We start from the raw sequence: 13,724 nt of genomic DNA, 5'->3' as shown, positions 1-13,724 counted from the left end.
GTACCAGTTAATACTAGAACCTACTACTCCAGTGTGCTAGCTCGCAAATACACACCACATACTGTGTTCAGCATAAACCAATTATGTACTGTTTTAACTGGTGTATTGTTTGGAGTTTTCTATCCCAGACAGATTTAGAGAGCATGGACCTGATTCTCTTCAGTATAAATCAGAGTGGCTCCATTGAAGTCAAAGGAAGTAAGTGCATGTGAAAGGAGAATAAGGCTCCTTACATTACATACTATGTGAGAACCAGATACTTATGACCACAAGGAATTTACATCACGACATCAATGACAGGAATGCCAGTTTGGAAGCAATTTAAGGAATCTTGATGTGTTTAGGGAGAGCTTCAGAGAACAACTTGTCTGAGGACTATAGAGAAGAAAAAAGAGTTTAACGTATGAAATGATGGCGTAAGATATTTTAGCTCAGCATTTCTGGGGAAAACCCCATCCCAGAACCGTGGACTGTGAGCTTGGTACAGAGGCACAGTGAGAAGAGAGGGATGCTTTTTAAACACCACAGGAGCGTACACATTGGTTATTTCAATGTGAACACATTTAATGACACCTGTTTAAGTACCGTAGGGTTCCAGACAGATAATTACAATTACATTTCATAGAAACAGCAACAAGCCAAATCCCAAACAAAGCTTCCATATCTCAGATCCCACAAAACCCTCAGCCCCACACTCCTCACACTCCTCAGCCATCCCCAAGTGCTGTTTTACAGACACTGGCTCTGACAAATGCCCCAAGATTAGCGAAGGTAGATTATCGTGGACCAACAGGTATGGGGATGGGACCAATTTCCTGTTCAAGGGCCCCCCAAAGAGTCCAACCAGCAGTCCTCTCTTACAAACCAAAGTACCTCCAGTTGGAGTGCCTCTGCTGATTGTCAACTGCACTGCTAGGACACATGGAGCGAGGGGGTGGTCTCTCTTACAGACAGCTCCTAAGCTAGTGGGGACACAGGCCATGGTGAGCACACTGCCTCAGAGAGCTAGGAGCAGCCTGATGGAGGGTTTTGAATATCAGTTGGATTGTATATTCAGTGGGAAGCCAGCACAGATATTTGAGCATGGAGGCAGTATTACATAATTACTCCTTTTTTAATAATTGAACTCTTTTTTCACCATATGGAAATTTGTAAGATTAATTATTATTTAGCAGAGCACCAGAATGGTCCAGTGGTTTGGGCACTAGCCTGGGATTTGACAGATCTGGGTTCAGCTTTATGTCCTTCCACAGACTTCCTGTGTGATCACTTAGTGTTTCTGTGCTTTGGTTCGTTTTCTATAAAATGGGGATAAATAGCACTTCCCTACCTCATAGGTTTGTTGTGAGGAGAAAAATATTAAAGATTGTGGGGTACTCAGATACTATGGTAATGAGGACTATATAGCATCAGAGTGTTATAACCTGGGTTTCCTGATACACAGGTGTGATCTTAAAATTGAAAATTTGCCAGAAAAGCTTATGGGAAGGAGAAAGAAAAAACAGGTCTGATAGCATTTTAAAAATATGATCTAATGTCATAAGGATTGTATTACTTGCTTCTGCAAAAACACAACATTACAGAATTTCAAGTGACATGAAACCCTTTGATGGCAGGGTTTGTTTACATCCTTTGCACTCACAAAGTCACACACTTCCACAATTAATGTGACACTGATCTTTTTTTTTTTTTTTAAAATATGTTGTCTAGTGCTCTGAGAGTTTTCAGAAATCAGATAAACAAGGCACCCAACTCCTGCTTTAAAAAATTAAAAAGATTTCTGTAGTAAAATCAAACAAAACACCCTTAAAAGGAGTGTCATTTAAACTACAAATGTGCACTTGATTTTACATGCTACTGTAACTAGAAGAGGATCTCATAGGTATCTTCTATTTAGACTCACACAGCCTGGGGCAGTCCAAGTGTACGTATTTAGTCTAAAATTCACATATTATTCTATGCAAAAAATTACTATACGATTAACAAACATAGGTCCGGATTCCACAAATAGATCCATGTGACCAGACCTTCTCACCATAAAAAGCACCATTGAAATGAATAGGGAATCCACCAAAATGGATCTGTATGCACAGTCAGGGCCATCAATTGTAAGAAGTCAGTAAGCTCAAGAGTGATTCAGGGAACTGCCCCTCATTTGTATGGGATATAGTTGCTCCCTGCCTCACATGGGAACAGTACTGGGTTTACAATGGCTCCAGTGGGTCCATGGAGCCAGGCCCATGCTCAGAAGGGGCCCTGGCCTGCTCTGCTTGCACTGAACCCTGAGACCCCGCTGGCTCCCCCCCATTCCTCTCTGCCCCCTGGCTGGACCCCAGGCACCTCTGGCTCTGGGCAGGCTCTGCTTCCCATCACCTTTGGGGCCCCACCTGTCTCCTCAGAGCTGAGCCACCTGGGATTGGTGCAGAAGCCTGGCCAGTCTCAGCCAGGTATCTGTGTGTGGGGGACCAGCGTGGGGTGCTTGACTGGGCCCCTCCAGAAAAGTACGTCTTGAGGGACCCTGGCTGATTGCGCCACGCCCAAGGGGACAGACCGATTCTCAGTCCTGGGACGGGACCAGCCCTGGCAGCTCAGCCTGGCAGACACAGTCACCTCCCAGCAGGGCTGGTGAGTGCAGCCAGGAGGCAGAGCATGGGGGAGTGGGGAGTCGGGGGGGGGGGTGGTGCTAGGCTGTGACAGGGCAGATCTGTGTGTTGGGGCACTAGGGGTTCTGTGGGGGGGTGCTGGGCAGTTGTGGTGGGGTTGTGGGCTGGGGTGGTGTTGTGCAGGGCGCTGTGCATTTTTGGGTGGGTCTGGGGGGATGCTGGGCATAGTGGGTCCAGGGGGCCTCTGGCCATAGGGAGTCGGCGAGTGTTGGGCGTGGGGTGCTGTGATATAGGCCCACCCGTGAGGGGAAGAGGCATGCTGGCAGCACAGGGCTAGGTAGGCTACTGTGCATCTGGCAACTGCCGGTTTGTAAATAGTGCCCCTCCATTGGGCGAAACAGGGCCGCCCCTCCATGTCCCATTGCCCCTGGCTGGCCACTCACTCTGAGGACTGACCTCCCCCCGCCCTCCTCGATTGCCTCCATGGGGGGCCCACAAACATGTTTGGTCCTGGGCCCACAAAAAGATTAATCTGGCCCTGCATGGGAAGGGGGAAAAATGTGGAACATGCCTCTTTCATTTCTGGAGCATTGCCTAAGGAACAAGTTATTTCTATCAATGCATTTCACTGTGGGGGGTATTTTGGGAGTGCACCTGTTTGGATCAGAGATACAAGTGTTGGAAGTGTATACACCTTTCCAGAAAATGAGGTTGCTGCCTTTTGTGTTCTCCATCCTCCTCAAAGTGTTTACAGGACTGAGACTAGAGTTGGCTGGGAAAAGGAATGTTCCTCCTGTGAGAGATTTCAGTGGGTTAGACAAATAATTTAGTTCCAACTCCAGATGAAAAGTCAAAGATTTAAAATTTTTCACAGGTGGGAACATTCTGAAAAATTCCATTTTAGGAGAACTGAAACTGAATTTTTCAGCTTTTCCCCAGCTCCATAGACAGCTGCTTTTCCATGGTGCCCAACTCCCCAGGAAGTTGGAGTCATGCCCAGGCAGGATGATCTGCTTTCTTGCCTATGTGGTTTCCATCAAAAGTGGCAGCACACTGTTTAGATTCCATCAAAACAGCATTTTCTGACAGGTAAATGTTGTGTTGGAAAATTTTTAGACCAGCTCTAATCATGATCTGTGATAGGAAATTGCAGTTCCCAAACTACCAACAACGATGAGGCCATAAGATGCAAAATTCAAACTCTCCCAAAGTCAGGTTTCTTTGTATCTAGATATTTGATTTGAGTAGACCTCTAATCTCTGGGTGGCATGTGAGTAACACTGTTCATATTTTTCTTCAATATTTTAGTGCAAAATAGTGCGTCAAGAATTTTCAACTTCTCAAGAATATTTTATGTTTGAAGGATCTCAGACTCCTTCACAAGCTACATACATACAGCACACAGGAAATGCAGCCACCTGTCAGGCAGTAAGCAGAAGCTAAACAGTATACAGAACACTGCACAACTTTTTGGTAGGGAAGGACAACATGGGAAATTTTGACCAAGAAAACCAGAGCAAACCACTCCCTCGATAAGTACCACCACGAGGTCTAGCATATTCAGGCAAAACAGACAGGAGTTCAGTTTTAACTGATAGTGCTCCATGTGGTTTGCATCATCAGTTAAGTGAGCTGTAGCTCACGAAAGCTTATGCTCTAATAAATTTGTTAGTCTCTAAAGGTGCCACAAGTACTCCTTTTCTAAATGGAATTATGTATACGTCACAAATTACTTATCTGTAAAAAGCCCTACAAGGATCTTATCTTGAACTAAACAGAGTGGGGGTAAGACTAAATAGGGAGGGGACAAAGAGCATATTTTGAAATAGTGAAAGATCAGTGTGTTGTGTATGTATTATTAGTTCTTTGGATTCAAAAAGATGTAATTACATAAATATATGGGGGGGGGGGGAAATGTTCAAACAGCACCCAAAATGATGGTTGAGGTGGGTTCTTCTTCTTTATGAAAGAAAGCTGTCGTAAGTATTAACAAGAAATTTTAAGGAGGAAATCTCTAATGCAAAGTTAATAAAAAAATTGAACTTGTACATGAACTCAAGTTCTCCTTCTGGCAGTCACTGCGTACACACACACACACACACACACACACACACACACACACACACACAGAGTCTTCCTTTGCTCTTTTTTCTATGTTTTTTTTAAAATATATAAAGGTTTCAGACAACATTTTCAAAAGTGCTCAAGGAACTTAGAAAACTAAGTCCCAAGTGACTTTGGATTCTAGTGCCATTGACTTTCAATGAGACTTAAGAGTCTAAGTTACTTTTGAAAATGGGACTTAGCTTCCTATGTTACTTAAACACTTTTGAAAATTTTACCAACATCTTTCTCCACCTTCTGCTCCCACCTGTATCACGGATATTTTAACACAAGCATTTTTTCCATAGTGAAGAAATAATTATGTAAAAAGCATCATGAAGGCATGATTTAAAAGAAACTCCAACCCTTTCAGGAGGAACACATTTTTATCCACTCTCATTTATTAATGTTGTATTTGGAATGGCCATTTTATCTTTAAAGCTTTTCTCCCTTTCTAAAGTAAGCTCAATATAAAAAGGTCAGACACTATACAGAGTACAAGAGCCTTCACAGATTAAAAAGAACAAGAAATTGAAGTTTGAATGAGTTCCTGGGTATCACTGCCACTAAAGGATATAGTTAACACAGATCACAGAGCTGGATCAGATACTGATCTTTAGAGCCCTGCACGGTTTGTATCCGCATCCGATCTGCAGACATGGTCCGCGGATATCCACACCCGCAGATATATGCAGATTTGCAAGGCTCTCCTGATCTTTACACAATACGATTTTTCTGTCCGTTTTCCATTAGTCAATTGTATTACACCTCCCCCACCCCAATTTTGGAATAGAAAGCAACATAACCGCTCCTTCCCCTTAAATACAGAGTGCCACTAAATTAGGGGAACCGGGGAAAAGGGAAGCAGCATTTTAATTACCCCAAATGAAACTCTGACCTTTCACTTCAGCTCCACTTACAGATAAGGAGCCTCATTCTACTATAAAAAAAGGATGACTTGTGGCACCTTAGAGACTAACAGATTTGAGCATAAGCTTTCGTGAGCTACAGCTCACTTCATCGGATGCATTTGGTGTTTTTTTTTTCCCCCACCAAATGCATCCGATGAAGTGAGCTGTAGCTCACGAAAGCTTATGCTCAAATAAATTTGTTAGTCTCCAAGGTGCCACAAGTCCTCCTTTTCTTTTTGCGAATACAGACTAACACGGCTGCTACTCTGAAACCTGTCATTCTAGTATGATTTACACGTGGGTAACTGTATCGAAAATCAATGGAATTATACTAGTACAAAACTGTTCTCAGGGGAATCAGAATCAGGACTATGGTATGCTGCCTGCAAACCAGCATTAGACCCCAGAAAGGGTCCTGTGCTTTCAAGGAAACTCACAACAAGATGATTAGAGGTTTTTTAGTCTGGATCTAATCATCGTTCCATTACTCTGAATGAAGGTGAACTTAACCTTCTCCAATTTCCTGTTCTGAAGCTGGGGGAGGGGAGGGATTCAAACCACTTTTAGAAAACAAACTAAAATAATCTAAGATAGTACATCATTGGTACTTTAATGACTAGACTTTGTACAATACAAGCTTTGTTGAAGGCTCCCACTGGATACAAACTTGAAGATGAATTCTGGCAGGCAGAACTCTGCTGACAACACACACACACACACACACATTTACATGTTCCTCAGCTAGCATTCTAGTCTCCTAGCTTTAAAGAAAGCCGGACTCAAGTTCTGTTCAGCTCTAGTCGTGGTCTTTGAGTTACAAAACTAGTCACGTGTAGTTGTACGATAAACAGTTCGCAATTGGCGTTCAAATACTTTCTTAATTTCACATGATCAGACCGAGCCTGCATTCCTGAGACTTTGTAGTCTCTCTACTAAGTTCCAGCGCTAACAGCTGTAACAGGAAACAGCAGAAATCATAGGCCAGCCAGCATCAAAAGTTAAGAAACAATGTAAAGTTTGTACAGGAATTTTGCCCTTTGATGCTGTACAGATAGTTCAGCTCAGCCCCACAACACAGGCAACAGCGCAGAGACTTTCCACACAATACATCGGATACTTACAGGAGTGGGACACCTTTGTTTTCCCTTTTATTGACAGCCCTTACAGGTTTTAGTTCTTCCACATCAGACTGTTGTTCAGTCATTAGCACCGTCTGCAGAAAGCTCTCTGTGAGTTCCCGTGTGTCTCCTCCTCTACCCCTTACTACCAACAATTGAAATAGACTCACTCCAGCTTTCGCCTCCCTCCCTGTCATACAACTCTCTTTTGAAACTCCAGAGAGCAAAATAAGTCCAGCTCTTCGTCTTTGGCTAACCTGAGCAAGCTGAAACTGGTCCTATCAGCGGGACCTAATGGTCAAGGGAAGGCAGAAGAGGGAAAGGGAAGAGGAGGAAAAAAGAAAGAAAGAAGAAAGACCTCCTTTTCTCCACCCCACCACGAGTTGGGGGTGGGCGGAAAGGAAGGCGGGGAGAAAGCCTGTTCAGCAAGTCTTTCTGGGAGAGGAAACTAATGAGCCAAGCAGGTGAAAACACAGTGATAATTCACGGCTGCTTTACTTTTTAAACCATACATTTATTGGAATGAAGCTATAAAATAGGATTTAATGATGTTAAACATAATTACAAGCACTGACTTTATTTAACTCAAGATATAACAACAGCGACACAACACTGAGGCAACACACGCGTCTTTTTAGATTACACCAGGCAGCTGGTCTTTTACACAACTTCAATTATTCAAACAGGATGTTGCCTCATCGGGTAGTGCCTCCTGATTACTTAAACAAAAGGTCCCTCTAATGTTTTATATGGGAATGACAACGACGACACGAGACACAAGTGGCTGTGCCATTAACCCCTTTGCTGCCCCAAAGAGCCAATTTTTGTTTATTTTCAGATCAGACAATAGTCATGGAGTAGTGGTCCCAACCTGGATGACTAACAAACTGGCCATGGTGATTTATAACAACAGCAATAAGGTACTGCATTTTTATAGTATTTTTCATCCTGCAGGATCTCAAAGTGCATCACAAAGGACACCACTGATCTTGCAAATTGTTGCATCTGTCTGCATGGAGCCCTTTTGAAATCAATAGTGTTATGTATAGGTACAACAGTCTTCCCATATGTAACAAGTTGTAGAATCAGGATTATGTACTTATGCATCATGAAGGGTGGCAGTCAGACAGCAGGCAATAAACTAAATAATAATTGGGGCTGGGAGGAAGAGGTAAGGAGTGGGGATATTGTTGAAGAACACTGGGACAAACTTCAATCTACACTTACAAAAAGAGACTTGGGTTCTTTACAGGTGGAAAAAAAAAGAACGTTTTGATGTCTAAACAAGGCCTGAAAGGGGATATGGTTTTATTTTCCTGCTTGTACATTAAAAACTCAGGTATCTCTAGACTAAAAGTTTTTATGGTGTCTGGAGAATAAGTGCAATGATGACATCACAAAGGCTAGGGGCTTGATCCTGCTCTCATTAAGTCAATGGCAAATCTCCCACTGATGACAATGGAGGATGATCAAGAGAGTGAAAGTTGAGCAAGGGAAAGCAAATTGTTTAAAATTCATTGTTTTGTGTGTGTTTTTTTAATTTGAACATATTTCACTTCAATGACTAATTCACATTTTGGATAAAGGAAGTCTCTGTTGAAGTTCATCACCTTTGCTCCTTCAGTTAGCATTTTAGATCTCACAGTATACATATCTGAGACCTAAGGTCCTCCTGCAGACCCAGGGAAGATCAAAGTCTACATTCCTGATATTTCTAACAAGCAAACATGGACATTTTGGGCACTTCTCATGAGACACTCAGCACTTTCCAGGTTTATGTTCCAAGATTTACCTGTGATTGTTAATATAGGGAGTACCCTGAAGAAGTCTGCCTATGTGCCAGTGGTGTGAACCCTCTATATTAGGATAACTCACTAATCACTAGAGCTGATGTTTTCACCTATACTGGCTCAGATAAATCTGTTTTCTGCTTCTGTCTAGCAATACCCTAGGTTGGCATGGCAGCCCCAAGAAACCATATAATGTCATGCAACAAATATACAGTAGGATCAAATGTCAGAACCCCCACTTGTACTCAGCAGGATGCTATTGAATTTGCAGGCAGAGAGAAACATTAAATGGCAGCATCTCACACAGGGGCTTCTGCATGTTACCAATGAAATATAAATGAGAGTATCAAAAATATTCCAGATCTCTGAATGTATTTCATAATGGGTAACAGGCCCAGGTAGAAAATATATATAGTTTCTTTACATAAAATACTATAAGTTTAAAAGTGTGGATTGTATATTTATTTACATGTATATTATAAGGACTAAAATAAAATAAAAAATAAAAAAATAAAACTGGCCCATTTTCATTACATTTAAAATGTATGGTATAAATACATGTTTAAGTCTGTATCAAAATCACCACCGCTGATCCTGTAGAGTCATCGAGACTCCACACAAAAGAAGAGGTCTTTGCTAGTGGATCCCAGAATAGGATCTGGACATTTGTATGTATTTCAGATTTTCTTCTTTATGTAGTACCATTACAATTCTCAGCTGAATATTGTCTGATGATGGGTGAAGCCTACTGCAGGGTTTCTTATAGCTTCCTCTGAAGCATCTGGTACTGTCCACTCTTGGAGAAAAGATTCTGGATTAGATGGACCACAGGTCTGATCCAATACAACAATTCCAAGGTGCCTATATAAAACCCTGGTTCTCCAAATACTTAATTTTAAGTATGTCTATGTGTTAAGGACTGGGGCCTAAATTTCTAGCCATTACATATAGCTATTATATTATTATTGATTTTGCCCCATATCTCCAGGAGTAACAGACAGTATAAAGAAATATGTATATTCCTCTGTGACTTGGCACCCTTTCCTGAAGCTCATCCTCATCTGAGTATTCTTACTGATTTCAACAATTGTTGTATGCAGTGTAGTTGTAACTATGTGGGTCCCAGGATATTAGAGACACAAGGTAGGTGAGGTGATATCTTTTATTGGACAGAAATTGGTCCAATAAAAGATATTACCTCATCTACCTTGTCTCTCTGATTTCAACAAGACAGCTCAAGTGAGCTGCAAGATCAGACCCCTTGCTGACTAGCCTTGAAAAAGTCTCTTAATCTCAGTTAGTGCCTTATTTTTCTTGTTTTTAAAATGTGGATAATAATGCTAACCAATCACCAAAGTTGTGGTGAAGATCCATTCATTAGTTAGTATTTATACAACAGTTAGAAATGTAAAGTACTATGAAAGTACTGAGTATTGTTATTAAATATTTATTAATCTAGTAAAAGAAAATAGTTTCTGTAATAGAATCATAGGACCTGAAGAGGCCTTGAGAAGTTATCTAGTCCAGTCCCCTGTACTCATGGCAGGACTAAGTATTAGTCTATGTATACTATGTATAAGAATAACTATGCATACTATGAAGCTGTTACAGAATTCACACTTGCTGGGACAGAATGAGCTCTAGTATTCTGCAGGGAGATGCAAGGCTTCTGTTGCAATCTCATGCTGCTAGCCTGACCAGGTGAGGCTCATTAGCTCTAATCCAGGAGAATTAAAAAGGCAGGTGCCTCTCTGAGTAGAGAAGAAACAGAGAAGTTTGGGGGGAGGAAAATCAGTTTATGAATAGCTATACTTGAGGAGAAAGCATAGGATAAAGTTTAGGGTATATTTTGTAGCTGATTTGTTGTTTAATTTAATTTAAAAATAAAGGCAAATATGTAAAGGGGTAACCTTTAGCCTATAGCCAGTGTGTTTAGATTGTTCAGTATAAGGTGGGAATTTTACCTGCTTATATGTGGTAATTGGAGTGGGATTCTGGGCACACCCTGCACTAGAGGAAAAATGGAACATGTTTTACAGTGGCAGGAGGAACTCAGCAATGGTAGTCCAAGTCTGCTGCTGCCCTACAGCAAGGGCTACAAGCCTAGGCTGCAGCCCAACAGGCTTTGTGCATGTGTGCAGTTTAGGTTGTTATGTTCATGGCATACACAAAGAGAAATTACATAAAATACTCTTTCTGGAAGGTTGCAACATAACATCACTCTATTTTAGGCACCCAAGTCTGCAAATTGGTGGCCTTGGTTAATACCCTGCCTCTGGAATTATTTTAATTATTTATGGATCAGCACATCTGGAAAAAGTGAAAGTGCCAACATTACAAATAGTTTCTCTCTAGGAGAGTATGTTGAGGCCTAGTGGAAGCAGGAAGTTCCAGAAATCTAGTGAGAGAACCTGCTGTTTTGTTGAAATTTCAAAGCTAATTCTGGAGACTCTAAAGACCAAATTAAAAATCTAGGGCAAGATTCCTGGTTTGTATATATTGGTGTATCTTCACCGATACCAATGGAGCTATGCTGATTTCTATCACCTGTGAACTTGGCCCCGACCTTCCAATACTTAGACAACTGTAACCTTCATTCTTTGGAGGGTTTGTTTACACGTTGAGCTGGGGTTGTGATTCCCTGCTCAAGAAGATCTATTTGCTTTAGTTCTGATCAACCTAGAGTGCTAAAAATAGAGTATAGCCACAGGAGCGAGTGGCTACTTGCCCTAACTATGTGTCTTTGCTCTCAGATAGATACTACTCAGGGCAGCTTGCCTCTCCTGTTACTTGTGCTGCCACAGCTACGCTCTACGTTTAGCACACTAGCTCAATCAGAGCTACCGTGGGTATGTAGTGTAGATGTACCCTAAGAATTGTCCATGTTGTAGGTAGCTACATAGCTTTCTATATACAGAATCTTTAAATGTGAGAGGGTTGTCTACCAGAACCAGGACTGTGAAACTGTTTAAGGAGCGGGGACTTAGAATGAGGGACCTACTCTGTTTTCTCTCTGGTGGAAAATTTGCACTTCTTCATTTCTAGAAAGGATGATCCAGTGCTTAGGGCATTAACTTTTAATTGAGGAGACCTAGACCCTGATCTGCCACAGATTTGCTGTGTGACCTTGGGCAAGTCACTTTTAAATATCTGCCCCTTATTCTCTGTGCTTCAAATCCCCATCTCTAAAATGGGGATAACAATACTTCCCTAACTCACAGAGGCACGTGAGCATAGATAAGTTGAAGACTAAAGTGCTCAAATATCATAGTGATAGGTGCCCATATACATACATTAGATTTTTCTTAACCTAAAATAAACCATCTAGCCTGAATGTATATGTGGTGCTCTTTGCATTATGCCTATATGTTGTGATTTTGTATGTGTGGTGGGGGAAAGGGAATAGCTTTTTGTGTCAAGTTTCCTTCCCCATTCTGAACTCTAGGGTACAGATGTGGCGACCTGCATGAAAGACCCCCTAAGCTTATTCTTACCAGTTTAGGTTAAAAACTTTGCCTTGTCCTTGAACCCTATGCTGCCACCACCAAGCGTGTTAAACAAAGAACAAGGAAAGAGCCCACTTGGAGACGTCTTCCCTCAAAATATCCCCCCCAAGCCCTACATCCCCTTTCCTGGGGAAGGCTTGATAAAAATCCTCACCAATTTGTACAGGTGAACACAGACCCAAACCCTTGGATCTTAAGAACAATGAAAAATCAATCAGGTTCTTAAAAGAAGAATTTTAATTAAAGAAAAGGTAAAAGAATCACTTCTGTAAAATCAGGATGGTAAATATCTTACAGGGTAATCAGATTCAAAACATAGATAATCCCTCTAGGCAAAACCTTAAGTTACAAAAAGACACAAAAACAGGAATATACATTCCATCCAGCACAGCTTATTTTACCAGCTATTAAACAAAAGGAAATCTAATGCATTTCTAGCTAGATTATTTACTAACTAATAGAAGTTCTGAGACTGCATTCCTGATCTGTTCCCAGCAAAAGCATCACACAGACAGACAAACCCTTTGTTTCCCCCCTCTTCTGCTTTGAAAGTATCTTGTCTCCTCATTGGTCATTTTGGTCAGGTGCCAGCGAGGTTATCTTAGCTTCTTAACCCTTTACAGGTGAAAGGTTTTTACCTCTGGTCAGGAGGGATTTTATAGCACTGTATACAGAAAGGTGGTTACCCTTCCCTTTATTTTTATGACAGCTTGGAAATGACTTAGTGGAGAGGATAATAATTACAATGCTTTCATATTTTAAAAATCTGTTTCTGTTACCTTAGAGGTTAGTTTGTAGCTGCTTGAAACTAACTTAGTTCTCATGTCTAAATTAATTAAAGGTGACTCTCTAGCAAAACATAATTTTTCAGGAAACCCAAGCCCCCGTGGGCTACAGCTTCAAAATTAGGCACAAGCTGAACAAGATGCTTGTGCTCAGATAAACTGGTGTCTGCAAACTAGACATTGGAAAATGTATCCCCAATCTCTGCTCACAAATAGGTGGTAGCACTTTGTTCCATGGCACATCATCTTACTCAGGAAACGACTCTTGGCAAATTCTCAGTGCACGTCATTTCATTGATAAAATGTTGTGTGACAGCCTTCACACAATGCCTTTTCATTACAATGAAAATGCAAAATCTAGAACTGAAAATAATCCAGGCACCAGACTATATATATATATATAAATCTGTGACCAGGTCTTGTCAGGGGAATGGTTGGTGCAACAAATACATTCTAGAGTAACAGGTTTCAGAGTGGTAGCCATGTTAATTGTATCAGCAAAAACAATGAGGAGTCCTTGTGGCACCTTAGAGACTAACAAATTTACTTGGGCATAAGCTTTCATGGGCTAGAACCTTCTTCATCAGATGCATGGAGTGGAAAATACAGGAATAGGTATAAATACATGAAAATATGGGAGTTGCCTTACTAAGTGTGAGGTCAGTCTAACGAGACAATACAATTAACAGTAGGTCTGTTATTGAGTGACCAGGGAGATTGAAGTGTTCTCCTACTGGTTTTTGAATGTTATAATTTCTGATGTCAGATTTGTGTCCATTTATTCTTTTGTGTAGAGACTGTCCAGTTTGGCCAACGTACATGGTAGAGGGGCATTGCTGGCACATGATGGCATATATCACATTGGTAGATATGCAGGTGAACAAGCCCCTGATGGTGTGGCTGATGTG

General features: G+C 41.3%; 1 protein-coding gene across 4 annotated transcripts in view; it reads right to left on the bottom strand.

The window, feature by feature from the left end:
* Positions 1 to 13,724, bottom strand: part of GRAMD2B (GRAM domain containing 2B) — a 72,291-nt gene that overhangs the window by 46,025 nt on the left and 12,542 nt on the right. The window contains exon 1 of one of the 4 annotated variants that reach the window (XM_038402980.2): positions 6,739 to 7,222. The exons of 1 other annotated variant lie outside the window; for it this stretch is intronic. In XM_038402980.2, the coding sequence (XP_038258908.1) occupies positions 6,739 to 6,932 (194 nt within the window). In that variant the 5' untranslated portion in view covers positions 6,933 to 7,222. Of the gene's footprint in view, positions 1 to 6,738; positions 7,223 to 13,724 lie in introns of those variants that run through there. 2 more of the 4 variants (XM_043514696.1, XM_038402981.2) reach the window with 2 other exon arrangements.

The sequence above is a fragment of the Dermochelys coriacea genome, chromosome 5 (assembly GCF_009764565.3).
Source record: "Dermochelys coriacea isolate rDerCor1 chromosome 5, rDerCor1.pri.v4, whole genome shotgun sequence".
Lineage (NCBI taxonomy): Eukaryota > Metazoa > Chordata > Testudines > Dermochelyidae > Dermochelys > Dermochelys coriacea.
This window is presented reverse-complemented; position numbering and strand designations above follow the sequence as displayed.